Source organism: Oculina patagonica, chromosome 11 (assembly GCF_052425735.1).
Source record: "Oculina patagonica isolate OP01 chromosome 11, crgOcupat, whole genome shotgun sequence".
NCBI classification, from domain to species: Eukaryota; Metazoa; Cnidaria; class Anthozoa; order Scleractinia; family Oculinidae; genus Oculina; species Oculina patagonica.
This window is the reverse complement of record NC_135768.1, coordinates 4107163-4134888: the sequence shown is the minus strand read 5'-3', so window position 1 is coordinate 4134888 and position 27726 is coordinate 4107163. Positions and strand designations below refer to the sequence as shown.

Genomic DNA, 27726 nt, shown 5'->3' with positions numbered 1-27726 from the left:
TTGACGACAGTAAATAAGTATCAAACATATTGTTCTTGTAAACGCCGGATCTATTAATCTGCCGTTTAATCGACGAAATACTGAGTAGTTTAGGGTGATTTTCACTCGAGTATCGAAAGTAATTGGCGTTAGCTTTGGTTTTACATTACTACGCTTAGTGACTGGTTAAAAGAACAGCGCCACCTTCACAACCACTCAGAAGTTAGACCAAAACTAATCATGATTCGCTCACACACGTTTTCCCGCGTTTTGTACCGGCTAAATGTATTTGCTCTGAGTTTTGATTGGTTCACTGGATTGTCGTTTTCTTTTGTGATTGGCCAGAGTGATAACCTTCGTTTTAGTTTTACAACACTCAGTTGAAAACCGTTTTATGTGTAAACCTTTGTTCGCTTTCCTTTACAGATGACCGGTTTGTTATGAAGCAGATGTCCAGACAGGAGCTGCAGTGTTTCTTGGAGTTTGCTCCTCATTATTTCCGCTACATCAATAAGGCGCTTGATGAGCAGGTACAGTTTGGTCACGTGACTCGATGGCGTCACTATTTTTCTCCCCGCCCTAGTCTCCGCCCTCTTACTTTTCTCTAGGAAGTCACCTCCAGGTTACGCGCGGTCTTGTTTAGGCAAGCGTAGGAAGGTTCATAAGCTGATTCAGAAGAAAAAATGTCGACTTCTGTGTATTAAATGTAAAAAATGTAAATGTTGTTTACAGTGGTCATACACTTAGCTTGAAGATAGCTTCTTTCCAGGTTTGTCACTAAAACAGAGGAAACAAATATTAAAAGGAAATGTAGCATGGTTTAAAATCCTAACTGACAGGAGGCAGACCGGTTGGCTATTTACAAAGCGTGTTCGAAGTTTTGTGCTCGGGACGAACGAGAAAAAATCCAGCTAGTGGCAAGGAGGAGACCCGGGACCTTCGAGTTACAACACCAGCGCCCTAAACCACTCGGCCTCGCTGCCTCCAATGTAGTTTTTTTGTTTTCTACAGTTTGTGGTGAAAAGTAAATTCTTGCCTTTGTTTGTTTTCTCGATAGCGACCGACCTTGCTGGCAAAGATGCTGGGCATTTACAGAATTGGTTACAAGAACTCGCACACAAGCGCGACCATGAGACAAGACGTGCTGGTTATGGAGAACTTGTTTTATGACCGCAAAATCGACAAGGTATTTGATAAATAAGATATGGTGACTCCACGATTAAACAGGGATGAAAACGGGGACTATGGCAGGCTGTGGTCTAATAGTTAGCGCGTTGGACTCCGGATCGAGTGGTCCGGGTTCAAATCCTGACTGGGGTCATTGTGTTGTGTTTTTGGGCAAGACGCTTTATTTTCACAGTGCCTCTCTCCGCCCAGGTTTATAAATGGGGACAGGCATATTTTATTGCTGAGGATTAACCTTGCGACAGACTAGCATCCCATCCACGGGGAGTAGCAATACTCCTAGTCACTTACTGCTACGGGAATCTGAATAATCTCCGGTGATGTGGGCCACTTGGCCCGATGCCGACTGTGGTATTGTTAATATTTTTTTTAAAAAAATGCTACTTGAAACTCAAAGCTAAATTATTTTTCTTGTCTTTTTTCAGACTTTTGATTTAAAAGGATCCATGCGAAGCCGTTATGTTCAGACTTCTGGGTTGAAGAATGATGTGCTGTTGGACGAGAACCTTCTTGAAAGTGAGTGATAAATCACACACTTGTTAAGGCTGGCACACACGAGTTATAAAGTCCCTGCGACTAGTCCCCTTCGCGTGTCAACTTGTCAGGGTACTTGTTGCAGACTCAGACTAGTCGCAAAGAATTGTCCTTTAGTGTGTACCGACCTAACAGAATGTTTCTTCTAGCAACTTCGAAAGTAATCGTGTGATCACTATTTTGCGGTCGATGTGTTCTGTAGTCAGTTGTTAGCTGGTGTAATGTACTTAACAAATTAGAGCTGGGACGCTTTTTGACAACAAATAAAGTCGGTAAATTTCCACAGTGTCATCTGCCGCATGTTTTCCCGTGCTTGGCACCCAGTTACCCATTCTCGTCCCCATAGCCCTTTCCCTTGGCCGGCTTGGCACGAGAAAACGAAGGGCTCTGGGGACAGGATTTTTGAATTAATTCGAATATTTTTGATTGCCTGTTTGGAACAAAGAATTCCTAAACGGAAGTCGAAAACGCAACGACTCTCTCATACATTCTTTTGAAACGTCATGACTCCATACATGAAGACCGGAAGTCCTAAAATCTAGGACTGGAAATCCTGTGTCCCCAGAGCCCTTCGTTTTCTCGTGCCAAGGCTCAGCCGGCTAAGAGAAACGAAAGGGCTATGGGGACGAAAATGCCAGTAACTCTCTTTCAATTTGAGGTCTGATCGGTTTATTGTGAAATTTGCTGCTGTAGTGACTGGCTTTGGGGTTATTTTGGTTTTGGTTTCGCAGCAAATCATTGGCAAGCCCCTCTATCAAGAAGTTTAAATATTCCTTGATAATCACCTTCACACACTGTTTTTCTCCTGTTCTAGTGATCCGTGAATGTCCGATATTTATCCGACCGCACTCCAAAGCAATTCTTTCCCGCGCGATTCATAACGACACCGAGTTCCTAGCTCAGCAGATGGTAATGGACTATTCACTTCTGGTTGGCATAGATGAGGCCAGGTCTGAACTCGTCACTGGAATCATAGGTAAGTCACGCATAGCTCGTCACGCAATGCTCTTCCGACACCATGGGGAGAAGCGTTGTGTGACGAACCCAATAACGGCTGCGAATGAGACTAAGGTCTACAACGACTGCAGTTTTTGTTCGCTTTGTAGAGGACAGGAATGTCAGGAATTCCAGCCTGGTCAATCAAACAATCCGCAGTCGTTTGGTCTCTGACCTCGGGCCATTGTTTACGGCTGCTTGGTAAACGATACAATATGCGTTTTGGTAGGTTTAGCTGGTAAAAAGTAAAAACCACAAGTATTAAAATCATGCAAATAAATCGGCGTACTGCATTAAGTCATTTCAGAGTTAATTGCTAGCATGACACGTAGTCTCACTAACCGTCATGAGGGCAAATCGGAGTGCGAGTATGAGATTGAGTACGTGTACGACTTTTTAAACCTACTGCTTATGCTTTCGATTATCACATTTCACACCAATTTCGTACCGATAGTCTCCTTTTCATCTGGTCAGCAATAGGGAGGAGTAAGGGGAACGTAACCGGATGAACACTCCAATCTGAAGGGCCCTAGCTATTATTTGTATTGTCACGCAACACTTGCAGAGAGGAGTTGCGTGACGGTGAAAAAAGTCAAAAAGGAGCCTTTTTGACTCCCGTTGTGTGTCTTTTTATCTTGTAGATTTTATCCGAACGTTCACTTGGGATAAGAAACTTGAGATGTACGTGAAGGCAAGCGGTATCCTGGGGGGCCAAGGAAGAATGCCCACTGTAGTGTCCCCTGAACTGTACAGGACACGATTCACCGAGGCCATGCACAGGTACTTCCTTATGGTCCCTGACAAATGGACCGGGCTTGGGAATGATCTCGATTAAGGGACACTGGTGTCCTCTGAGCTGTACAAAACACGGGTCATGTTTTGTCCAGGCCATGCACCGGTTCTTCAATATGGTCGCTGATGGACTGGACTTTGGGAATGGGGAATTGGAATTGGAATGGGACTGGACTTAAGGAATGACCTCAACTAAGGGACCTGCTTTGTGTTATGGCAAGTCCTGTTGTACGAGAGATTAATATCAAATTCTCCTCACTTTTTTGCATACGTTTTCTAATATTGCTCTTGAGAGAATTTGGTTTTCACTCAAGAATGCAACTGATCAGGCGTTTCATTTCCATGACTTGCCTGTTTCAAATTTTTATAATAAGATAACGAAAATTAGTAATTTATAAATTCTTGGTTTAGAGATACAAGGGTCACATTTTCTGCGTAGTACTTTACGTGTATAAATAAATAAGAATAGTAAGATTTTCTAAAGGACATTACTTTCTTCATTGTAGTTTTGTAGTCGATCGTTCGTGGGGGAAAATGTTTTAACAAAATCAGGGCTCGTGTATATGTTCGTGTAAATTTATTGAATCGAAGCTTTGTACAGAAATTACAAAGAATGCAAGTTTTATTCAGATCAAAAGGCAAATTTCTAGAGAGAGTTATATTTTTTGTTTCCAACTTACAAACTGAGATACAAGGAATGTTGTTTGCACATAAAGTTACGGCAGATGTCGTTGGAAAGATTGTGTGCACTACCATTTTTTAAATTCTTTTATCGTTCACAGGAAGGTGAATAAGTATCAGAAATCTACACAAATATTAGATTTTGTAGGAAATTATAATGAAAATAAAATAAAGAAAAAATGTTTTAAAGGGCTTCCCTTCTAAAGAAAAGCAAGTGAAGTAGATTTAGCACTTCATGCTTTCGCCAATATGAATTTTGATAATGACGGGCGTTTGGTTTTAAGAATTCATACAGCGAATATTGAGAACTTGAAAAATTTTGATATTTTGTAATTCAAGGCTTCAATATGAAGGCGCACTTTAAGGGTGCCCACCGCAATATAAACCAAACCATTTTCTTATTAGCTAAGTTGAAGTAAAGTGATTGATGTAGTAAGTAGGTTTAAAAGGCAACTATCACAGCCTTGCCGTAACGCATGTTCTGTACAGACATGTATTTTTATTTTTGTTCTGCTTGTTTTTTCATCTACGATTAATTTTCACTTAAGATTGACATGTTTTTTCTTGGACCGGTAAGCCCCCTTTTCAGTGCGCCTTCGTACATTGCGATTATTAGGACAAATGATTATATTTATATACAAAGTAAAGATAAAAAAATTCATACTATTATTTATTCGTAAATTAATGTATGACGAACTTTTAATGTCTGGGGTAGGGATTGGGGCTACTCCGCGAGTTAACGCCCCTACAAAATACTTTGTCACTCGCACGTGCCAATACCGTACGTATTTGCCAATTTCATGTTATCTAATGGCGCTTTCCATTTGTCAGAACTGGCCGGCCGGTCAGATTGTTTTGAATGTGAAATGGGCCTTTTCCACGAGATTTTCCCACTAATCCACCATAACAATGTATAATGTTTATGTATTGACTGATTTGACAGGACAAATCTGACTAACAACGGAATTTTGTTGTCGAATATACCGGTCTGGCCGGCCACTTATGACAAATGGAAAGCGCCCAAGTATCCTTCCGGCGGACCTTCCCTTAACGATGCACCGGTGTGTACTCTCTAACCCCGGGTTTCAATGCTTGGTTCAATTTTATAAACATAGCTGCGCAGAGACAATTATCTCTAATTTTCGAAAAAAATAATTGATTAAAAAATAAAAACATCTTGAAGCTACTGGTTATCTGTTTGTCCCGTTGTTAGTTAACTGGCATAACAGACGTCCAGAGTCTCAAAGATTGGGGGGTAACCCTGTGATGGACTAGCATCCCATCCAGGGGGGGAGTGGAAATACTCCAAGTCACCTTATGCTACTGAAACTGGGACAACCTTTGGCCTGGTGAGCCACATGGCTCGACAGCAGGCTTTATAGAAACCATTGTGCTATGTCTGTGGGGCAAGTGAAACACATGAAGTTTGACAAGGTCAATACAGAATACACTGCAGTAAATATTAAAAAGCTGATCATGATGTTTTGAGCATTAGCCCTTCATCAGTGCAGCCCTGTATTATAGCCAGGTAAAAAAAAATGATTCACCTGAGTTTTGGTGTGCATGTGTGGAAAGATTTACAACAACACTAGGGCCAATTCTGTCAATTCTATTTATTAACAGAATTATAATCTGTGTTTGCCAGTCCCACGACAGACTTGTTATGAAACAACAAACAACTTTTTATTTCATATTTTATTAAGAACAACTTTAAAGATATACATGAGTTAGTTGTGATATCTAGTAAAGTGCTACGCTAACACTTAAAAACAAGCAATTTACTATTTACAAAAGATAACTCTGAAGCAAGTTCAATCACAATAAAATCACGTCCAGGAAATATACAAAACTGAATTGTGTCCCTAAAAATAATCAACGATGTGTATCCATTGTCTGGGCAAACAATCTGGCAAAACTTAAATTTGTTAATAAAACAATAATAATTTTTTTCAAAGTACTCAATTTCAAATCTATTCATCAAATTTATCTATAATTCCTAAAATAACGTTACAGTAATAATGCTATGATACCTACAAATTAATATCAAACACTAGTTAACTCGGTAGAAACAAATCAAATATGAACAATAAAGTGAATTCTTTGTTCCCTTCCAAACGATACCCTAAAGGTATGTAAGGTACATCCTTACAGGGTTGGTTGATAACCGAACTAATACATTAATTGTAAGGGTAAAAAGTTTACAAAGGAGAAGAACAAAAAAAATTAACTCAACTCAACTAAAACTCTTATAACAAGTGGCCTGGATTACTCTCTGAGTAACTATAAACATGATCACTTAGACGTACGCTGGTGATCTGCCTCATGCTATATTTTCAGTTTTATCTTGAAATCTCAACAAATAATTATGTTTTGTAAAAGTTTTATCAGTTTTATGAACTTACTATTGAAATTGCACTGAGACTGTATTAAAGTTGAAGCACAGTAAGCCGGATGAATACACATATCTGTATCACGTAAAGAACACAAATGATTCTACTTATTAAATTCTGCTCTAAAAGAAAGTTTTAGATCCTTAGATCCTAAATGAGTTTACGGTTAACTTAATCGTGTTCTTTACGTCTTATAAGTTTAATAGTGAAGTGTTCTCTTGATTGTCATTAAGTATTGATATCACTTCCGCGTCGTCATCTGCACCGCTGTTGTCCTGCCCTTGGTTAGACTCGGAAGTTCCATTCGTTGTTTTAATGTACTCTTGCACAATTTTAGGAATCTTTTCTTCAGAAACCATGGCTTCAATTGTTTTCTGCCTGCCTCCATCAATGTAAATGGCGAGGATCTTAGGTAACAATCCAGTGAGAAACGTCATTAAAGCTTTCATGACAGGGCTAGCACCACCACCGCGCAGCATTGCGATTGAAAATACAATGAAAAGGAAAGAAGCAATTGTAGTGATCTTCAAAATCAGTATGCAGACACCTTCTCTAATAGGCATTAGCTTTTCGCATGCCATATGAAAAAGCTTTTTCGGAATTTTCACCACATCGTCCTCGTAGTCAGCAGTGATATTCACCTGTACTTGGTCTGTGTTTACAGACATGGCAACGAACTTGTCATGCCTTGATTTCTTGTAATGTTTAAAGAGCGCAAGAGCGAGATCCTGGTAGCTGTTAGTAAAGGAACTGTAGCTGCTCCATACATAGTACAACACAAGAACAATACAAGTCACATACGGAAGGCTTTCTTCAGTAAACAACATTTGGATGCCTAACAATAGCAACCCTGCAGTACCAACGCCTGCAGATATTGACAAGATAATTGCTCCGAAAGTCCCTGGAATAATGATGCAGTAACGTAAAAGACGTGCTATAAAGGCTGGCGCATTGCAATTGATCATCGTATTACGAACCTTGCATAACATTATTATTGGGGAGGAAAGTAAGATATACCAGAAAGCTTTTAACAATATTACTATAACCAGTGTTACAGCTATTGCAGGTAATGTAGAAAGAACAAAGATGAAAATAAAAAAACGGAGCAAATAGACGATGGCAACTATGCACGATGGACACTTAATTAGCGTCATTTTACAATACCTTAAGATAAAATGAATAAATTGCCGCCAACATTTTACGAAAATCAATGGTTGTAGACGTAAATGACTTATAATTAGTCGAGGAAGCTTATCTTGACAGCTAGAAGTCTCAGCTGGTTTAACAAACCTGCAAACCGAACATGGCTTCGCTAGCGCTGGATTCAGCCTTGTCGTAAAAAATGATATGTAAAGCGCCTGGGTTAAATAAAACACACAACACACTAGTATAAGTTGCTGGGAGGAAGAATAGTTGAAGATTTTTAAAGAAGTAAAGAATGCAGGAGCAATAAATGGAAGAGGTATGATCACAACTCGTAAAATAAACGCCTTTGTTCTCGCCTTGACAGTTCCGTCATCTTTAGAAAAGAAATAATTCCCCATAATGCTTGGAAGACTTACTGGGCTAGCTCCTTCCAGAATAATCTTATGAACGCCATCTTCTGTGACCTCTGTCGGCAGCAAAAGACACAGAAAGGCTGGCGAGTAATTTATGAAAACTACTGAGACAAAAAAGAAAGCATACACAGCAACCACCATCCAACTACCACCGCGTTCAAATACAGCAAATGGGTTTCCGGAATTTGTGCTGTTGTTATCAGTTGAACAAGCTTGTAAATTTTCCGTCTCCTCTGTATTGCAATCGGTGGCATCTAACTGGAGTCCACGAGAAGTGAGATGACCTCTAGAAAACACTGGAAACTGAATCCTTCTGTTATGTTCGGGAGTTGCAGTTGTCCCTGAAGGCTCTAATGTACACAACACTTTGACTTCTTTATGTTCTTTATTTGAATCGATGTTAAAAATCCAATTCTCCAAGATTCTCACTAACCTCGCAAAAGTGGAGAGTTGTTGATTTGTCAGCCACAATTGCCAGTGTTCAAAGGCGTTTCCGCTCGAGTTGCGAGATGTTTGATTTACGCATCTGTCGTCCACCTTGTTCTCGTACTTTACAAATAGTTCAATTAATTTACCTCTGGCGATTGTGATCTTCATTTCATCCGTCAGATCAGACGCAATGACTGTACAATTCCATCTACATCGGGTTTTATGCCCGAAGCCACGGCTAGCAAGTGTTTTGTTATGATGCGATCGATCCAGAGCCTGTGCGTGACAGAAAACCGCTAGCAAGACGGCAAAACATACTGAAAAAGCTGACAACATTCTCGTAATTCTCGGACACAGATGAAGCTAAACTGTGTTTAGGTTAAAGTGATGTGAAGACTTTCAGCTTCACTTTGAATTCGGAAAGGTTTATGCCGATAAATAATGAATGCCCAAAATACGCTTGCGTGGTTCTTTTGCAGCTGCTTGTTAAATATGCAAACTGAAACTGAAAGTCAAATACGATTCCCGGAATTGTTATGAAGGGGGCGCGATGCGGCGGGGGGGGGGACGGGGGTAGGGAGGGGGTGGTGTAGAGAGATGAACAAAACGTAGTACTGGCGGTGTGTCGCTTTACATTTACAACTTAAGTTTTTAATTAAATTTTTGTAAAGTAAGAAAAGGAAAGTAAAGCCTAACATTTAAATAGAAAGCGGCACAGGTCAAGTTTAAGCAGCAGTTTAACTGTATTCGTTGCAATCCGTAAAACTGATCGCACTTTCCAACTTCAGATACTCGGACGTACCGCACAAGTAAAGCGCCAAATTTTTATTGGATGCAAACCCAGTTTCTGAAAATCTAAACCAACTTTGCCCAGCGCAGGCCCGTAGGGAGGGGGGGGGGGTTGCGATGGGTACGTCCGCATCCCCGCCCCCCACGAGCATTGGAAGTCCGCTCATTTTGAAAAAATTTTTAACTATTAACATTCAATATGGTCCTTTGGGTTGAAGGTCCACCATTGGTAGATTTGTGTGGTAAGTTTTGGACCAATGTGGGATTCTAGGTTAATTTCAACATGATTTCAACGATACATTCTACCTAATGTCCTTCATAGTGACCCATAGTCGAACCGTTCAAAGTGCCATTAATATTCCCAGGCGCTACCAAAAGAGAGGAGTCTGGGTACTTGTTGGGCTCGGAAGCACCCAAGAAGATTGGAGCTTGCCACAGTGCTAAAAGATCAACAAACCGACTCTGGCCGACTTATGTATAAATTACCATTTGACACTGAAATGAATAAAGCTATAAATAAATTGTAAATTTCTTTTCAAGGTTCTGTTTCGAAAAATATGATTTGAATTTAAAAATGTACCAGAATTATTGTCGTTGTTACCCCTGTTGTAACCTTCACTTTTACCTGCCTTTTTTCCTAACAAACTGTCTTCAAAACGCACGAAATGCTGTCTCAGATAACCTATTTTTTTTTCAAAATTCCCGGGGGAGGATACCCCCAGACCCAACTACGTTATCGCGCCTGTGGCGCTCAAGACTTCGCGCCGGAGGCGCTCATACCTTTGTGGGGGAAATAATTTAAAATTTTAAGGCTTCGTGTAAATTTACGTGTAAATTTATTGAATCGAATCTTTGTACAGAAATTACAGAGAATGTAAATGATATTCAAATCTAAAGGTAGAGTTATATATTCTGTTTCCAACTCACGCATTCAGGTAAGGGCAACATACAGGGATTTGTTTGCACATCAATAAAAGTTACGGCAGATGTCGATGGATAGACTGTTTACAATATACCATTTTTACATTATTTTCTGTGAACGATTAAAAAAACATTTCGATATATTTTTGTTGTTAAAGAATTAAAATTCTTCCATCGTTTACAAGAAGGCGAATAAGTATCAGAAATCTACACAAATAAGACATTTTGTAAAAATTTATCAGTAATGAAATTTTAATGAAGAAAATTGTTTTTAGTAAGGGTTCCCTTCTAAAGAAAAGCAAATGAAGTGAATTTAGCACTTCATGCTTTCGTCCATATGAATTTTGATTACGACGGCCGTTTGGTTTTAAGAATTCACTCAGCGAATATCAAGAACGTGACGAATTTTGATATTTTACAATTCAAGGCTTCAATATGAAGGCGCACTTTAAGGGTGCCCACCGCACTGTTAAACAAACCATTTTGTTAAGTGGTTAAGTTGAAGTAAGCCTTGCCGTAAGTGAATGTTTTGTACAGACATGTATTTGTATTTTTTGTTTTGCTTGTTTTGCAGAACGCTGGTTAAACTTGTCGTTCGTCTGCTCGGTTTGAATCATTTCTTCGCAATTAATTTTTACTTATGATTGACAATTTTTTTCAGAGACAGGTTAGCCCCCTTTTCAGTGCGCCTTCGTACATTGAGATTATAAGGACAAATGATTATATTTATATACAAAGCAAACATAAAAAATTCATACTATTATTTATTCGTGAATAAATTGTATGATGAACTTTCAATGTCTGGAGTAGGGGTGGGGGTTACTCTGTCAGTTAACGCCCCTACAAAATACTTTGTCACCCGTACGTGCCGATAGCGTACGTAATCGCAATTTTGATATCAAAGTATTCTTTGTACTGTTGTGTACTCTTCTATCCCGGATTTCAATGCTTGGTTAAATTTTATAACCATAGCTGTGGAGAGGAAATGATCTCTAATTTTTGTAAATAAATAAATAATAAAAATCTTGAGAAGACTGGTTTTCTGTTTGTCGCGCTGTCAGTTAGCTGGCATAATAGACGTCTAGAGTCTCAAATATTGGCTCTGATGTCTCCAGTGGGGGGTCGGGTAGGGGCTTGTCGAAGCCTTCCTTTCCTATCAGCCAATACGTGGTCACCAGACCCAGTCTCTGCAGGACGAAAAGAAACGCGAATTAAAAACCTGGTGCCCTGGTAATGAGATTGAACTGAATTAATGTCAAGAATGCGGGGAATTTCAGGAAACACAGAAATGGACCGTCGTTAGCCTGCGAAACAGGGGGTTTAGCAGGGCAGAGCGCGCAGCGCGAACACGAGCGCGAACGTGGAGCACGAGGACGCGTTCGTGTTCACGCTCGGCGCTCTGTTCCACTAAACTGCCAGTCCCGCACGCTACCCGGGCGTTGACATATAGAATAGAAATATAGAAAGAAGGAATAGCGGACCGAAAATCTTTAAGGTAAAAATCGAGTTTCCTAGTGCAGTGTTAAATGCACTTAATGCGCAATCCAGGATGACTGTCAAAATTATTTTCTGTGTTCTTTGGTTTTGAAATTTCGATCTCAAGCTCTCTCTTCATTTGTCGAGGGAGAGGAAAAGAAGCGAGCGCCTAAGATTGAGGTTGTTGCGTTTTCTGAGCTCAGAAGCTCGTTATGAAATTCACACCAGCCAATCAGAGCGAAGATTGTTTTTTGTCTTTTGCGCCAGTCAGGTGCTTAACCAAGAGCGATCGTAGGTTCGCTTTTACCGCTGTTTTTACAGGCAGGGTCCTGTTGTTGGTTCGAATGTTCTCGGAGAGAGTAACTGGTTTTGTGTAAAGCTTTTAACAGGAATCTTGAGGGTAGCGCTAAGAATGAAGATCATCTTACCTTGATCTGGACTTGGCCTTTCTCTTGGAGGTGATATCCTCCGAGTTCTACCAGCCTGGTGCGGGCCTCTCTGCTCACATGTATTCGATGAGCTGTTAAGTACCAGATGAAATGATAATTAGTATTGATTAAGTTTTAATTCCATTAAGGGAACGCTTTTTTTCATTCATTACTGACAATTTTTGAGCAATATCTCATAATGGTGCTTGGTTTGGGTGCATGCAGGAAGCGTAAAGGTGGAACTAGTGCGTGACATTGTGTGACGGAATAATGTAACACGGTGTGTGACATTGTTGGAATTACGCAGCACTTACGAAGACCGCAGCTTTCCATTTTGGATGCAATGTGAACAGTGTGGCCGTACAAACAGAAGCGAGGCATCGTGACGCCAACCACCCCAGCAACAACTGGACCTGTAAAAATAACGACAAATAATATCGTCAACTTCTACAAACAGTCTCATCTTAACTTACCCCTCCCCCCCTCCTGCCCACATTGTGCACACAAAAATTCCTTCGATAAAAAAACCCTTCATCTTTTATCCTGTTGGTTTATGAATTGTCTAATTTAAGTTAAAGTTTGCATTCAGGCCAAAGCGGTTTCCCTAGGGGGATATTCACTGTAGTATTGTGAAAGAAGTTTAAAATAAGAACATCTCTTTTTTCCAGGCTAAGATAGGGTATAAAATTTAACTTTTTAGTCTGGGACGGGATGGGAGTTGCTTGACGGCAGTGGAGCACCCTCACCAAAACTTTTCCAAGTACCCCCACCCCACCCTGGAAGTGGCTCACACCAACGGAGGTTCGGTTTCTCTAGAATAAAGAAACAAGGAGTATTGCTTTTCACCCAGGAGGGGATACCAGACTATCGCAGATTCCCCGCCCCCGCCCTCAGCATTTTGTCTATTTATACTCCCAATCTCAGACGGTCCAAGGTCGCTCATACACACTCCCAGAATTAGGCTACGGTCTATGTCGCAATTTCCATTTGACAAAAATTCACCCAAAACAAAAATCCCAACGCCAGAAAATAAACAAAAAACAAACAAAGTAAACCCAGCATTAGCCTCAGCTCGTTCAGCCTCACCCCCTCATGAGAGAATATCTCTAATTTTTGTAAATAAAAATAATAATAAATAAATAAAAATCTTGAATTATCTGTTTGTCGCGCTGTCAGTTAGCTAGCATAATAGACGTCTAGCGTCTCAAATAGTGCCTCACAAGGTGGGAATGGAACGCCTGGGTACCAGGCTGCCTTACTTTCTCATGACGTACTGAGGGAGACTGGGGCAAATAAATTTGTAGACACAAGCTACGAATTCTGTCCAGCTTTTCGCGTTTGGAAGATAACGGCAAGAGACCTGAAAACTATTCGCACACCTGTATGAATTCCAATCCTGAGCTGTAGTTGATGATCTGGCAAGTGACGAACACGGAAGAAGAACATGTGACTCAGCAGTTCCAGGGCCATGCTAGCGATCTCTCCTGCGTGCTTGATACCATTTAGCTTAGGACAACCGCTGACCACAACGTATGCATCACCAACCGTCTCGACCTAGAAAACAGTGTTATTGTAATTAAAGGAGCTATGTCATGGAGATTTCGCAAATTTTCTGGTCTAAACTGTTTTGAAATTAGTGATAGACAAATAAACCCATAAAAAACATTATCTTTGAACATCTAAAGGAAGATAAAATGTGTTAAATCCGTGACATAGTCTCTTAAATTAAGGTTCTTCATGGTCCTTGCTTCTACGTATGCTGTCTTTAAAACTGGCACAGAAATCGCGTCCTGCTATGACTTGTTGTTAAAAAAAAAAGTGATAGATATACCATTAACAAAATGCTCGCGTTTCATCTTATCACTTTCTGAAATGAAAATCGCACCCTTTACTTTGGTTATTTTACAAACGCACAGCTCGTACCTTGTAGACGTCAAACCGAGTAATGATTTCATCAAACGCAACATTCAGATCGTTCAGTAAGTCCACAATCTGCAAATAAAAGATTTTGGTCCTTAGCAAACAGAGGAAATTAATTCGTTTTGTTGATGTATCGTGTATGAGATCACTAGCTGCCCCAGTGGTAGATCCCTGAGGTGACCAGGGAGATTGTAATGGAGTGCGAGGGAAATCTCTACCAACTGTCAGCTTTGTTATAACCTGGGTTTTTCATCTTCCCATGGGGGGCACGGTGGTCTAATTGTCAGTATCCTGGTCTCCAGATCGAGCAGTCCGAGTTCGAGTTCTGGCCGGGGCACTGCGTTGTGTTCTAGGCAAGACATTTTGCTCTCATAGTGCCTCTCTTCACCCAGGTGTATCAATGGGTACCTGCGACATAATGCTGGGAAGGGTAACCTGCGATGGACTAGCATCCCATCCAGGGTGGAGTGGAAATACTCTTAGTCGCTTCATGATAGTTGTCGTTTACGAGATTGCAATCTTCGAACTTACGACTAACACCAATCGTGATTTCGCTTTCGCTTGGCTTCGACTGCGTTGTTTTTGCTTTGCGTTCTAATTGAATCATAGTTGAATGTACAGCTTTGAGGATTTGGTTGAGCGATCAGAGCGCGGGTAATATCGTGGTTATTGCATAAAAATAACAATTACAGGCGTAAAGATGATTACCTCGAGTGGTTTGCTGGAAGAAGCCAGCTTGGTGAACCCAACAATGTCACTGAAGAAGATGGTGACTTCTTCAAATTCCTCAGCTTGGACGGAGTTGTGAATCTTTAACTGTTCAGCCACCAACCTACAGTTAAAACATAACTTCAGAGCTTCAGCCCAAATTTTGCTCGAATCCCATTTCTCTGCCCTTTTTTGTCCAAATCCCATTCCCATTCCCACTCTCTTTTTGAGATTCCCAAAATCCCAGTCCCAGTGACCCAAATCCCATTTTCCCAGAGAAAAAAAATAGGCTAATCCCAGTTCCCATTTTAACCCCACACTTCAGTATAAGAACTGCGGTTAAAAAGAACGTGTAGATCTGGCATTTTATCCTAGTCTCTTTAATAGACGGTCTTTGTCGCATGCAACCTTTATAGAACGCGCTGCTCGTGTCATGCAAAAATCGTATACAACTTTTATCGCTACAAATGTCGTGTCGATTCGAATGTCGTAGAGTTTTTGCGCCTGGTAGCAGCTCTCGCAAGGTCTCAGTTTTGCATTACTACGCTCAGTGATTGGCTTAAAAATCTCGCGCCACTTTCTCAGCCAATCAGGAGTAAAACCAAAACCAATCGTGACTCGCTCGCGCACGTTTTCCCGCGCTTCGTGCCAGCTACATGTATTTGCTTCGAGTTTTGATTGGTTCACTGGATTGTCTGTGTCGTTTGTGATTGGCCAGAGTAATTACTTTGGTTTTGGTTTTACGACACTCAATTGAAAACTGCTCTAATACAACAAACAACAAGAACAATGCCCCTAGCCCTCCCAGAACCAGTAGCAACTGCAACACTAGAGGAACATTAGAATTACAAGCTTACGAGAGCTCCTACACTACTGAGGGTTAAAAATCCCACGACATTTCTCGTGTCGTATGCGACAATCGCAAGTAAGTTGTGTGTTTGATTTACACGAAGCAATTCGTGTCATGTGCTCATAGAATATAAAGCCTATTTCTTGCGACAAAGTTGTAAAGTTCATTAGAATAAAGAAATCATTAGTTAGGACAAATGGTCTTCAGTTATGTACCACCACATTCTTAAAAGCAGCAATAAATAAAAAGTATGGAAATCAGTCAGGAGAATTAGTATACTGATCAACGTAAAAAAGTGGTTAAACATTTCTTACGGTGGAAGCAGACGATTGAGCAGTTTATCGGTTCGTTCCTTTTCTTCGTTCAACTGTGTTGTTCTTTCGTCTACAAGTTGCTCCAAATGATTGGCGTGCTTCTCCATCATGGAAACCATGTTTTCAATAATGTTGGATTTTCTACCAGGCAGCAGAAATGGAGAATAAGGGAGAAAGTTAATCCATTTATTTGAAACGAAGTACAGTAGCATCCCTATAAGAGGCGACCTTCGGGGAAATGGCAACTGGCCACTTAAAGGAGCAATGCCATGGTATATTAAGTCATTTTTCTGATTCCTTTCAGATTGAAGGAAACCTCAAAATAAGACAACAAAAAGACGACAAAATCCAATAATGGTTTCGACTGATAAAGATTAAAACAAATTTTGAACGACAAATTTGAAAAACTTGCTAATTTTTTCAAAATGTGTTGTCCGTAACGTAGCTCCGTAGTCTTAATGGGGGTTCGTTAGAAATTAGCATAATTAATTAGCTTCACGCCGGCTCCATGTATTTGCTTCGAGTTTTGATTGGTTCACTGGATTGTCCGCGTGCTTCGTGACTGACCCAAGTGATTCCTTAAGGTTTAGTTTTAGGAGACTCAATCAAAAATCCCTACATAACTTTGCCTTGAGTTTTACAAACGTCTTTAGAAAATTGCCTTTATTGTTTACCTGCCACTAATCTTCTTGAGTCGATCAACAATGCGAAAGAAATGAGGTCTTTCCTCGGGATCATCGCTCCAACAGTCAACCATCAGATCGACAAACTCGTGCTTCACTTCTACGCATGTCAGATCTGGGCGATATGGAGGTTCCTCATGTGCAACAACGCGATGGATTATCTCTGAAAAAAAAAACATCAATATCTTTACAACAAACCTTTTTGATAAATTTGCATTATAGGATATAGTTTGTAGTGTAGGTTTTTCTTGGTTTATCGGCACTAACCAACTGTTCATTGAATTACCTGAAATATCACAATAACGGCTTAAAACTGTAGAAGAACTCAAAAAACACAGAAAGGCCAAAACGGGGCATGGATGGGCAAAATTTGAGACGATTTAAACGGATTGTGTTCGGGTAAACTTGAAAAACGTCGGCCCGACTTTATCAAGTTTATCTCAATTTGAATGAAAGTGTCATTTACAATGCTCGAAAATCATCCTTGTTTGTTATGTGGCCGTGACTTTGCCAATAAAAGACTTTCGTTCTGCCAATTTAAAGTTTAGAGCGCTTAATTAACGAAAATAAATAGAATTACCTAAAATACCGTGATCTAGCCCTTTTAATAGGCAAACATGAGCTGATATTAGAACTTCGGGATAGACGGCCAAATTCGAAATTTACTGCCAAATATAAAACTTCGGTATCAGTCTCCGCCATATTGAAACTTTCAGCTTTAACCACCAGATATTAAAATTTCCCTATATTTGACCACTAATAACGACTTTGGCTAGCAAATAACGAAATAACAGAGCAGAGCAGTAGTTTGGTTGCAAGCACGTAGCTGGGCAAGCTTGATTTTACCTGATTTGGCCAACCACGACTGTCGAAACATTAACGAAAAGTCTGAATTGCACCATATCTTCAGGATAAGATAATTTTATTTAAACACGGTTAAAAATCCTTCAGCACACAGTACAAAAATAAATAAAATGAAGATCTTTATACCTAACTAAACTAACCGATAATAAGAAAGATACCAAAATGGTCCCATCTTGGACCACGATCAGTGAGTGCTTATTGAAGGGTACAACTACAGCATCAATTATTATGTACCTCTTGGTCCCATAGGGCAGTCAGCAAAGGGCTTTGAGCGAGTTGCAATTTCCTGTAGAATGATTCCGTAGCTGTAGACATCAGCTCTCTGTGAGGAACCTTCTCTCTCCACCTTACCCAGGTTGATATGTTCCGGTGCCGTCCACAACAGATCTGTAGAAAATGAAAACCATAGCATTAGCAGCCGTGTTTTTATTTTTCTCTGGTTTCGGATTCGGATTTTCATTAGTGCTAGTAGTTAACACCAGTTCCATAAAGGAACTGTGTCACGGTGTTTTGGCAAATTTAGGCATGGGAAATGGCCGCCAAATTCAGTGAAATAAAAAAATAACCGCTTAAAACAGCGAAGGAACATTTCAATAACACAGAAAATACAAAAGAAGGTACGGATGGCCAAAAGTGAAGAAGATTGCGATATGGGTTTTTGAAATACTGTTAGGCAGAACAGTTTTCAAATATAGTCTCGTTTGCTTGTAACTGTAAATTATAACGCCCGGGAGACACCTTTGTCTCCCATAAAGCTATGGTTTTGTCATTTAGATCCACAGAGGTAATTTCTTTGCAAACGTTAAGTTTCATATCGCTCCTCCCCGCAGGGTATCCCCACGCATTATGTCGGGCTTACCCAAAAATTTGTCGCTACCTATTTATACACTTGGGTAGAGAAAAGTACCAGGATAGTAATATGTCTCGCCCAACGAGAGCACGAGCTCTCAGACAAAGGATGACCAAAAGTGACGAAGATTGAAATGGATTGCGATATGGGTTTTTGAAATAATGTTGGGCTAAATAGTTTTCAAATAAATATTGTTTGCTTGTAACTTTAATGAAGCTATATGGTTTTGTCATTCAGATCCATAGAAGTAATTTTTTACAAACACTCCGGCATTTAGTTTCATAGCGAGTATTTTGCAAAACTTGATAAAATGAACTTAACTCAACCGTGACACAGTCCCTTTAATGTTACGGAAACCGTTATAACTTCCGTCAACGTGGGACATCAAAACTATCTCCATTATTACCTGCGTACATCTTGTTGGCGTCACACTCAACCTTTTCTTCTCCTGCCTTAAAGTTGTGTAGACCCCAGTCTGTTATGCTCACTACCCAGTGACTGTCAATCATACAGTTAGAAGATGTGAGGTTGCCATGTAGTTTGATGGGACTGTTGTGCAAATATTTCATACCCTGGAAAGTAACAGAGCCAAACAGCGTCAATCACTACGATTGCAGTATAGGGAAAGAAAACACGTTACTGATGGCATGCGCAGGAAAACATGAAAAATATTTCAAGCGCGGGAAAACGTGTAACTGATGGCAAGCGCGGGAAAACGTGTAACTGATGGCAAGCGCTGGAAAACGTGTAACTGATGGCAAGCGCGGGAAAACGTGTAACTGATGGCAACGGCGGGAAAATGTGTAACTGATGGCAAGCGCAAGAAAACGTGTAACTTATGGCAAGCGCGGGAAAACGTGAAACTGATGGCAAGCGCAGGAAAACATGCAACTGAAAGTAAACGTGAGACGGAAATGAGAATATCAATGGTGGTAAATCGTGTTACCAGATAAAATCTGTCGCAAAAGGCTTATAGAGTTTAAATTAAGTGGGGCTGATCGAACTGATGTCCCGGTAAGCTGGTCTTTGCAGGAACGAGGGAAAGAGGGAGTACTATGCGACGTTTTTATGGTCATTAAATATAGTTTGAAAAAAGAAAGTAAACGCTCTGTTCCCTGAACTACTGATCAAAGTTTGCAAAGGGGAACACGTCTTAAGACAGCAGTTTAGAATCGTTAGTTACGTACCGCTGCAATGTCAATGGACATGGACAACTTGAAAGCATAATCTATCTTGTTCTCGTCATTTGCCAGTACCTCCTAACAACAAAAGTAAAAAAACTTTAACTGTAAATGCAACTTAAAATGTGTAGGACGGGGGTGTCCTCAAAATTTCACAGTTACATTCGAAGCTTCGCTTCTCGGCCAACTGTTCATTTTTCGACAATCTTTCAGCCTCGGGCATTATCCTCCAATATACCAGCCGCCGAAAGGCGTTTATTTACTAACTAACACACAATCGAGTAACCAACCTTCAGACTTCCTTTCTTGCAGTATGACCACATAAGCAGGATGTTTGGTGACTCGATACACGCTCCAATGAAAGGGTTGAGGTTCTCATGTCTCAGATCCCGCACCTTTACAAAATAACAACAACAAAATGTCGTCATGATTATTAACATCTTTGTCTACCGTAAGGACGTTTGCATTAAAGGGGCTATGTCACGCAATTTTAGGCAATTTCGGCACTGACCAACTGTTCATAGAATTAACTGAAATATCACAACAACGGCTTAAAACTGTAGAAGAACTCAAAAGAGACACAGAAAGGCCGAAAAGGGGCATGGATGGGCGAAATTCGAGAAGATTTAAACGGATTGCGTTCGGAATAACTTGAAAAATGTCGGCCCGACTTTTTTCAAGTATATTTCAATTTGTATGTAAGTGTCATTTACAATGCTCGAAAATAATTCTTGCTTGTGTGTGGCCGTGATTTTGCCAGTAAAAGACTTGCTCTGCTAATTTGAAATTTAGAGCTCTTAAATAACAAAAATAAATAAAATTACCTAAAATACCGTGACATAGCCGTTGCAGATTAAAAAAAACTTGCGAATTCGTGGCCAAACCAACAGAAAATTGTCAAGCTAGCTCAGACGAACGGATCCGTTTGGAACTGACCCAACATCAACAGACTCTGAGAAAAACGGAAGACGCACAAATACCTAAAGGTTACTATTTTTAGAGGCTACTAATTTAAGCGATTTTTTCAGAGCAAGATTTAGCGACTATTTGATTTAGCGATTTGCTGAAAAATTGAAAAGTTAGTGATATTGTGTAAACCAGTTTTTAATGAACAATTAGCTAAGATGGAAATAAATGTTCAGTAAAAGAATAACTCACTTGAAATTGAACGAACTTTTGCATTGCCGGAGCAAGCAAAGTTACCGGCAACCTTTTTTTAAAAGAATTTTTTAAGTCGACTCTGCTTATTTTGTTTCCCTCTTGGGTGGGAGGTACTTAAACTTAAAGAGCATTAAATTTGACCGAGACAAATTTTAACGAGCACTAAATTTAGCCCAACTCGCTAAAATCGCTACAATTAGTAGCCGCTAACAATAGTAACCTTAAGGTGCTGTGTGAAAATGTTGCTAGCCAGTGGCAGAGCTAGGGGTGACTTCCAGGTCACCCACACCCACCTTCCTCGAAGGACCGAAAACTTTTGTCCCACCTCCCTCCCCCCCGAGTAAACACATCCGCCAGGGTTAGCATTACCTGTTTAAGCTCAATGAGAACTTCTCTTGTTAGTTGAACACTTCTCTTTCTGAGGCGTCTAATGACCACTTCTTGCCCCTACAATAAAATGTCTTTGCGATTAGTACAACAGTTTATTTAGGGTCATGTGGGCAAATGAATCTCACAGAAACTAACAAATTGTTTGGATCGTTTGGATCTTTTAGATAGTTTGGGATCTTTTGGATCGTTTGGTGGGATCTTTTGGATCGTTTGGATCTTTTGGATCAGTTGGATCTTTTGGATCAGTTGGATCATTTGTATCATTTTAGACCGTCTGGATCTTTTGGATTGTTTATTATTTTTTTTATTTTTGAACGAAAATTGTCAAAAAATATCGATCCCTCAATAGTAACGGAATATTCTATCGAGAAATTATCCCTGTACGTTGTACAAAAGGAACCTATTTTCTACAGAAACATTTAGTAAATAAGGCCAGGCAGACAATTGTCTTAACTTCCAAAACTGTGCGTGAATGTACTTACAGGAGAAACAATGGTCTCGTTCTTTGATTGTAAGTTTATGGGCGGGGTCTATAAAATTGCAAGAAGAAAACTCTACCAATATTTTCCAATACTGTTTCTATATAGTAACAATATAGTATCTATATACTAACATGATACATTCCTATGTTGGTGCATACGCGCTCGGTGTTGTGCTCAGGGTCTGATCTTGTTGAAGAAACGCCTACACTATGACGCGTGTCAGTGGAAAGTGCATTTGATGGCCCCGCATTCTGGGAAAGAAACGACAAACAATCAACTTATCTCAGTTTTTCAGGATATCCCTGCTTTAAGCTAAGATAGTTAAGGGGGAGCAGGGATGGCACAGTGGTGAGAGCGCTCGCCTCCCACCAATGTGGCCCGGGTTCGATTTCCGGACTCGGCGTCATATGTGGGTCGTGATTGTTTTTGGTTCTCCTCCTTGCTCCGAGGGTTTTTCTCTTGGTTCTCAGGTTTTTTTCTCCCTCCACAAAAACCAACACTTCTAAATTTCAATTCGATCGGGAATCCGAGGGCCATAGGCTTGTTAATTGCAAGTGCTACCCTCGTAAATAAAGACGATTTATTTTTTTTAATTTTTACTTCCCTCTAATAAATTCCGCAACGCGCGGAAAAACGTTTCCCCTGTGCTAAGCGCTGACTGCCAGCGCGGACTGCCAGTCAACGCAAGTCTTATTGACTTAGTTGCGTTCGATGGTTAAATGATGGTGAAAAACCTGCATCGACCTGGGTGCAAGCTTTATCCCAATCAAAGTGAACGCAAATAACTAGCAGACAATACAAGTGCACGCAAGTCCTGGCCAAACGGAGTCGCAAGTACAGGGTGTTTTCGGCGAAATGGCGGGATGGAAACAATTAAGTTGCTTTGGTTAGGAAAATACCATCGATTTAACATATAGAAGTGCCCTAACCAACAAATAAAAGCTAACAGCAAGCAAAACAAAGTGAAAAACAACCAATTCAATGTGGCTCTATTTGACCAGACCTTAAAGGGACTATGTCACGCATTTTAACAGATTTTTGGATTGCAATTGGAAAACGTTAGTCAAAGTTTTCAAGTTGACCCAAGTTGTTTCCGCGCGCCTTTCCAAAAACTCGATATTTATAGCCCAAGTTTGATTTCGATCCCCAAATTAAGGTTAAAACTTCAGTTAAAGTTGTCTACCACTTATATCAAAACAGTTTAGACCAAAAATCTGCGAAATCCCCGTAACATAATCCCTTTAAGTTTAAAATGTTGATTAAACTTACAAGGTTGTTTGCAATCAGATTATTAAACTTAAAAAATAGCATTCCTTGCTGCTGGGGCTTTTCCTGTTCCTGCCTGTCTTGTTCTTTCATTTTGACGTCTTCAAAACGGATCTTCCATGTCATGTTTTCAGCCAGATCCGTCTCATAGCGAAGCTTCCTGAAAAAGGCAATCGAAAAATAGCAAGTAATCGAGAAGTAAATTAATGGAAAAAAGGGTCAAGTCTGCATACGAGCCTAGTGGCCCATCAGGCCGGAGCTTATCCCGGTTTCCGTAGCATGAAGCGACTAGGAGTATTTCTTCTCCCCCCTGAATAGGATGCTACTCCATTGCAGGGTTACCCCCAGCACTAAATTCGCCAGTACCCATTTAAACACCTGAGTGGACAGAGGCACTGTGAGAGTAAAGTGTCTTGCCCAAGAACACAACACAGTGCCCCGGCCAGTTCTCGAACCCGGACCGCTCAATCCGGAGTCCTTCGCGCTAACTATTAGGCCACCGCGCCTCACACAGTAAAAAGATGAGACACTTGTTTTCTAAATTGTCTTCTGGAGCTTCTGAGTTTCAAAGCAATAAACAAGCTTCCACGTTAACTTGTCACAATGTAAGACTACGTCACGTTACTAGGCAACGTCCAGGAATACGTCACGTTACTAGGCAACGTACAAGAATATGTTACTAGACAAGGTGTAAGTCACACCCATCCATGTTAAATCGCACTTCATTGTAAAAAAAAAATTGACAAGTTACCTGATAATTACGAAGAACAAGAAAGCTAGCACAAGAACGCCAGAGATGGAGGCTCCTATAACTATGTTTACAATTCGTGCGGCTGGAACGAAAAAGAACAACTGATCAGAACACATGATCATTAATAAGCGAATTGCATTTAAGGTGGCTCACAACCCCTCGCGTTTAGTATTCGATCACAGCTAACTCAATAAAGGTGATAATAAACGTTAAAGTACAAACTTACGAAGGATCTACCAATGAATATAACGTTAATTTAGTTGCTATAGCAATACTAAGAAACGTTCTCTATTTTTGAGTACTTGACTACGTGAAAAACAGAAAAAGAAAAATCTTCTGCAAGTAAAAGGCATAAACCTTAAAAAGTCAAAAACAGGTCACGTTGGCCACTTTTGACATCATCATGGAAACCAACTGATATCGCCATACGCATGTGAGGTTTCATTAAAAAATGCTTTCCATTCTGCCTCAGTATCGTCATGCAAGGTGTGACAGGAGAGTATTTTACTTTCACCGCCGTGGAAGCCATGATCATACCTTTCTTTTCCTCTTCCAAGCACAGTTCATTATCCCAGCCACATCTTGGTTTGTCCGAGGGTGGGCTGGTACGACCCCCTGCCCAGATCACGCTCACATCTGCAGTGGGAATAGATTGAATCAGAAGTGTGTTGCCGAAGTTGTTTTAATTTATTTCTTACTTACTTAAGTTTACAAGTTTTTAACTTCGTAGCAGAAAAACATAAGGGGTTGAAATGTGTAAAGCGCGTTCACAGCGTTTGAATATTCAGTTTTGACAAGTACCATAAGAGTCTGTACGCGAATGCTTAACACACGTAATGACACACGCAACAACATTAAGGTTTTGCCCTAAGTTACTTGAATTCCGAACTAAGCGCCGTAAATTTCTTACAGAAACTAAAGAAATTCATTAAGTGTATCCAAGTGAAGTTCTCCAGACTACTTATGGCGATAAAACAGGAGAATTAAACCAAAATTAACTTTATCTAACCGAGCGCGCTCTAAGAATTTAATCAAAATATTGCAATTTTGATTGGTTGTTTTTCTCGTGTGTTTCTGTTCATAATCAAGTTTTAGCAATGAGGGAGGCCAACCCATCCTCGGAGACCCAGGGGCAGTTAGTGGGGGCGGGGAAAAGTCTATACGGGCGAAAAAAAAATCAGCGAAGAAAAGTCAAGAACGAAAAGACCCAGGGGTAGTTAGTGGGGGAGGGGGAAAAGTCTGTACGGGCGAAAAAAAAATCGGCGAAGAAAAGTCAAGAACGAAAGGAATAGCTATTCTTTTCGTTCTTGACTTTTCTTCGCTGATTTTTTTTTCGCCCGTATAGACTTTCCCCCGCCCCCACTAACTGCCCCTGGGTCTTTTCGTTCTTGACTTTTCTTCGCCGATTTTTTTTTTCGCCCGTATAGACTTTCCCCCGCCCCCACTAAATGCCCCTGGGTCTCCGAGGATGGACCAACCTAGTTCCCAAGGAAAAAGCCCAGGGAACAAGGTTGGAAGGATCCATCTACGTTACGAAAAACGTCTTGACCAAAAAATAAATTCTCTAAAGGAGTATTATAGGAAATGTGCGATGAAAATAAGGAGAACTTAAATTTTGATGCCTACCTCTGAGATTGAAGCCTCCGGTTGAGTGACTGTAATCAGCGATGTTTTGAAAGCTGCCATTCACGTAATACTTCAGTGAGTAGTCTGGCTCTCTGTCACCAGAACTGTCAATACGAACCTTACCTGACGCCCCTGGCAAGAAAAGACACTAGTTACAAAAGCACGAGTCGCTGTTATACAAATCCTCACCTTGCTTAACCCCCCCCCCCTGCTCATCAACTCCACATCACCTTTTAGAGTGGGGGGGGGGGAGGAAGGAGGGAACGACAGGAACGTGATCGTTTCTTTCTTAAGAGGGGTGGGGAGGAGAGGGGCAGCGAAAAAATGGTTGGCCTTTTCTTCCTCACAAGACCAAAAGAAGGGCTCAGCCCTAGACCCACTAATGACACGGGTTATGAAATTTAAAAAAAATTACTTTGCTGGACGGTAGTGACATTTGGCAATTTTGCAGCGTATAAATCTACAAATGTTTGTTTTTGGGAAGAGTGGAAACCGGAAAACTCAGGGAAAACCTCCGGGGACCAGAAAAAGAACCAACAACAAAATCAATCCACGTATGAATTCCGACAGGAATCGAGCCAGGGCGTGACACGAACCCACCCAACCTACGTTATTACGGGCCTTGGCTTACCTTCAAACTCTCTATTGAGCATTCTTTTCACAATCGCTCGGCCGTCCCTCTTACTGCCTCCGGCGGCAAGAGTTTCATTGAGGGCATTAGCATACAGGTAGATAGCGTCATATATAGCACCAGCGTAAACTTCAACCTGTTAGCAAACAAAACGGACATTTTCTTCGTTTACACGTCACTGTTCACCTTGACAATGAGTCATGATCTAGGTCTGTGGACGCTATGCGGACCTAGACGACGTTGTTCTTATAGATTCTAAAGAAAAGAGGTAAAGCCTGCTGTCGAGCAAAGTGGATCATCAGGCCGGAGCTTATCCCGGTTTTCCCCCTGGATAAGATGCTAGTCCGTCGCAGGATTACCCTCAACAGTAAATTTGCCGGTACCCATTTACACATTTGGGTGGAGAGAGGCACTACGAGAGTAAACTGTCTTTCCCAAGAACACAACGCAGTGCCTCGGCCAGGGCTCGAGCCCGGACCGCTTAATCCGGAGTCCGGCGCACTAAACCATTAGGCCATTGCGCCGCCCATTTTTAAATTTTTTAAAGCGGTTGATTAAAGTATTCTTTTCGCGAGGGCCGTACAGAGACAACGTCGCCTGAGGTCTTTCTGGTTTACATTGCTTTTCTTGGCATAATGGGTAACCGTAGCAACAGTATAACCTTTTAAAAACACCCTTAATTTTAGCTTGAAGTGGTGATTACTCAAAAAAATGAGCTCAGTGGGACCAACTCTTTTATCGTTAAATTGTAAATAGTATGGTAAGATACAACTTTTTGCAAAGTTTTTTTAAAAAAAAAAAAAAAAAACTGCGGAGGGAAGTCCATAGCCACCTTTATCTTTCGAAAATTTAAGGTGGCTCTGAAATACCTCCGTAGAATTTTTCTTTGAACCCTTGGGTACATACCTCCTCACTATCGTCCGGTTGTATATAGAAAGGTGGCGCATTCATTTTCTCTCGTACTTTCTGTTTAAATGATTGCCACAGGGGCGTGGTCGGTTCCCGCACGTGGATGCTCAGAATTCCACGAAACGCTAAGGCGGCCTCGGCATCGCGTCCGTCGTTTCCCATAAACGTGTTATTTCCGACGGCGGCGGACGGCAGGAGGTTCACTGTGAGAAACGCGAAGTCGCCATTCAACATGCCCAGGTCGAGGGCGTACAACATCAGCGCGCGCATATCACCACCGTAACACAGCATGACAAATACTAAAAGATTGAAGGCGCAAGGAGAAAGGTAAGTGAATGATCTGCACTCATTTGATGTGTTAGGACAATAGGTGGACACGTGATGCCACCTTATACTACGTAATATAGTAGTAGGCCTCTGTCGGACAAAGTCCATAGATTAAGCGCGTTGTTAGGGCTGTAGTCAACTCGGCTGCACCTCGTTGGCTATTTAAGGTGATTCCCTAGTATTGCATTGCGCATCCTTACTGCGCAGGATTTTACACGTAATTAGCGCGCGCACATAAACAAAATGGCGGTTTTTTTCTATGCGGCTTGGCTCGCAAGAGAGATAAATCATCGTTTACTCGTAAACGAGTTCGGTGACCTATCATTTTTTTCTCTTAGTTCGAAAGTAGCGATCAAATTCTTTCTATAAAATGAATACAGATCAATTTCTATGGCAGAATAATACATTATCACCAAAAACGTGTACTTTTCCAGTACTCGCAAAGGAAATATATGGAAATTATATGGTAAATACAAGGTCTTCCTGCTCCTAAACGAATACGGTGACCCCCCTATTTTTTTTTTTCAAAATTAAACTTCCCTTAAGGTAAACAACCAACTGGCAAAGTTTGATTAGAAATCTATGAGCAGTTCTTTTTCAAGGGAATTACCTTAACAATTATTCCACGAGCGCGCGTTGGATATGAGATGGTAG

General features: G+C 40.7%; 2 protein-coding genes and 1 long non-coding RNA gene across 3 annotated transcripts in view; 2 read left to right on the top strand and 1 right to left on the bottom strand.

Moving 5' to 3' along the window:
- LOC144630964 (1-phosphatidylinositol 3-phosphate 5-kinase-like) overlaps positions 1-3563 on the top strand; it is a 54122-nt gene extending 50559 nt beyond the window's left edge. The window contains exons 36-40 of the mRNA XM_078489319.1: positions 406-509; positions 1037-1165; positions 1590-1680; positions 2513-2674; positions 3336-3563. Coding sequence (XP_078345445.1) covers positions 406-509; positions 1037-1165; positions 1590-1680; positions 2513-2674; positions 3336-3529 — 680 coding nt within the window. The 3' untranslated portion in view covers positions 3530-3563. The remainder of the gene's footprint in view (positions 1-405; positions 510-1036; positions 1166-1589; positions 1681-2512; positions 2675-3335) is intronic.
- A 634-nt stretch (positions 3564-4197) lies between these two features.
- LOC144630641 (uncharacterized) lies at positions 4198-10527 on the top strand. The gene is made up of 2 exons (XR_013566591.1): positions 4198-4272; positions 10444-10527. It is a non-coding gene; the product is annotated as an uncharacterized LOC144630641 (long non-coding RNA).
- On the bottom strand, positions 10154-26926 carry LOC144630570 (atrial natriuretic peptide receptor 1-like). The gene is made up of 20 exons (XM_078488937.1): positions 26743-26926; positions 25837-25972; positions 25206-25337; positions 24117-24215; positions 23580-23661; positions 22832-22988; positions 21694-21813; positions 21060-21137; positions 19820-19924; positions 19536-19607; positions 18755-18920; positions 17733-17885; positions 16626-16797; positions 15952-16092; positions 14788-14911; positions 14083-14151; positions 13539-13713; positions 12474-12572; positions 12160-12251; positions 10154-11442 (listed from the first exon to the last, which is right to left on the bottom strand). Exons 1-20 carry the CDS (start codon positions 26905-26907, stop codon positions 11317-11319), a joined length of 2463 nt encoding a protein of 820 aa, XP_078345063.1. The 5' UTR covers positions 26908-26926; the 3' UTR covers positions 10154-11316.
- Between the last annotated feature and the right edge of the window lie 800 nt (positions 26927-27726).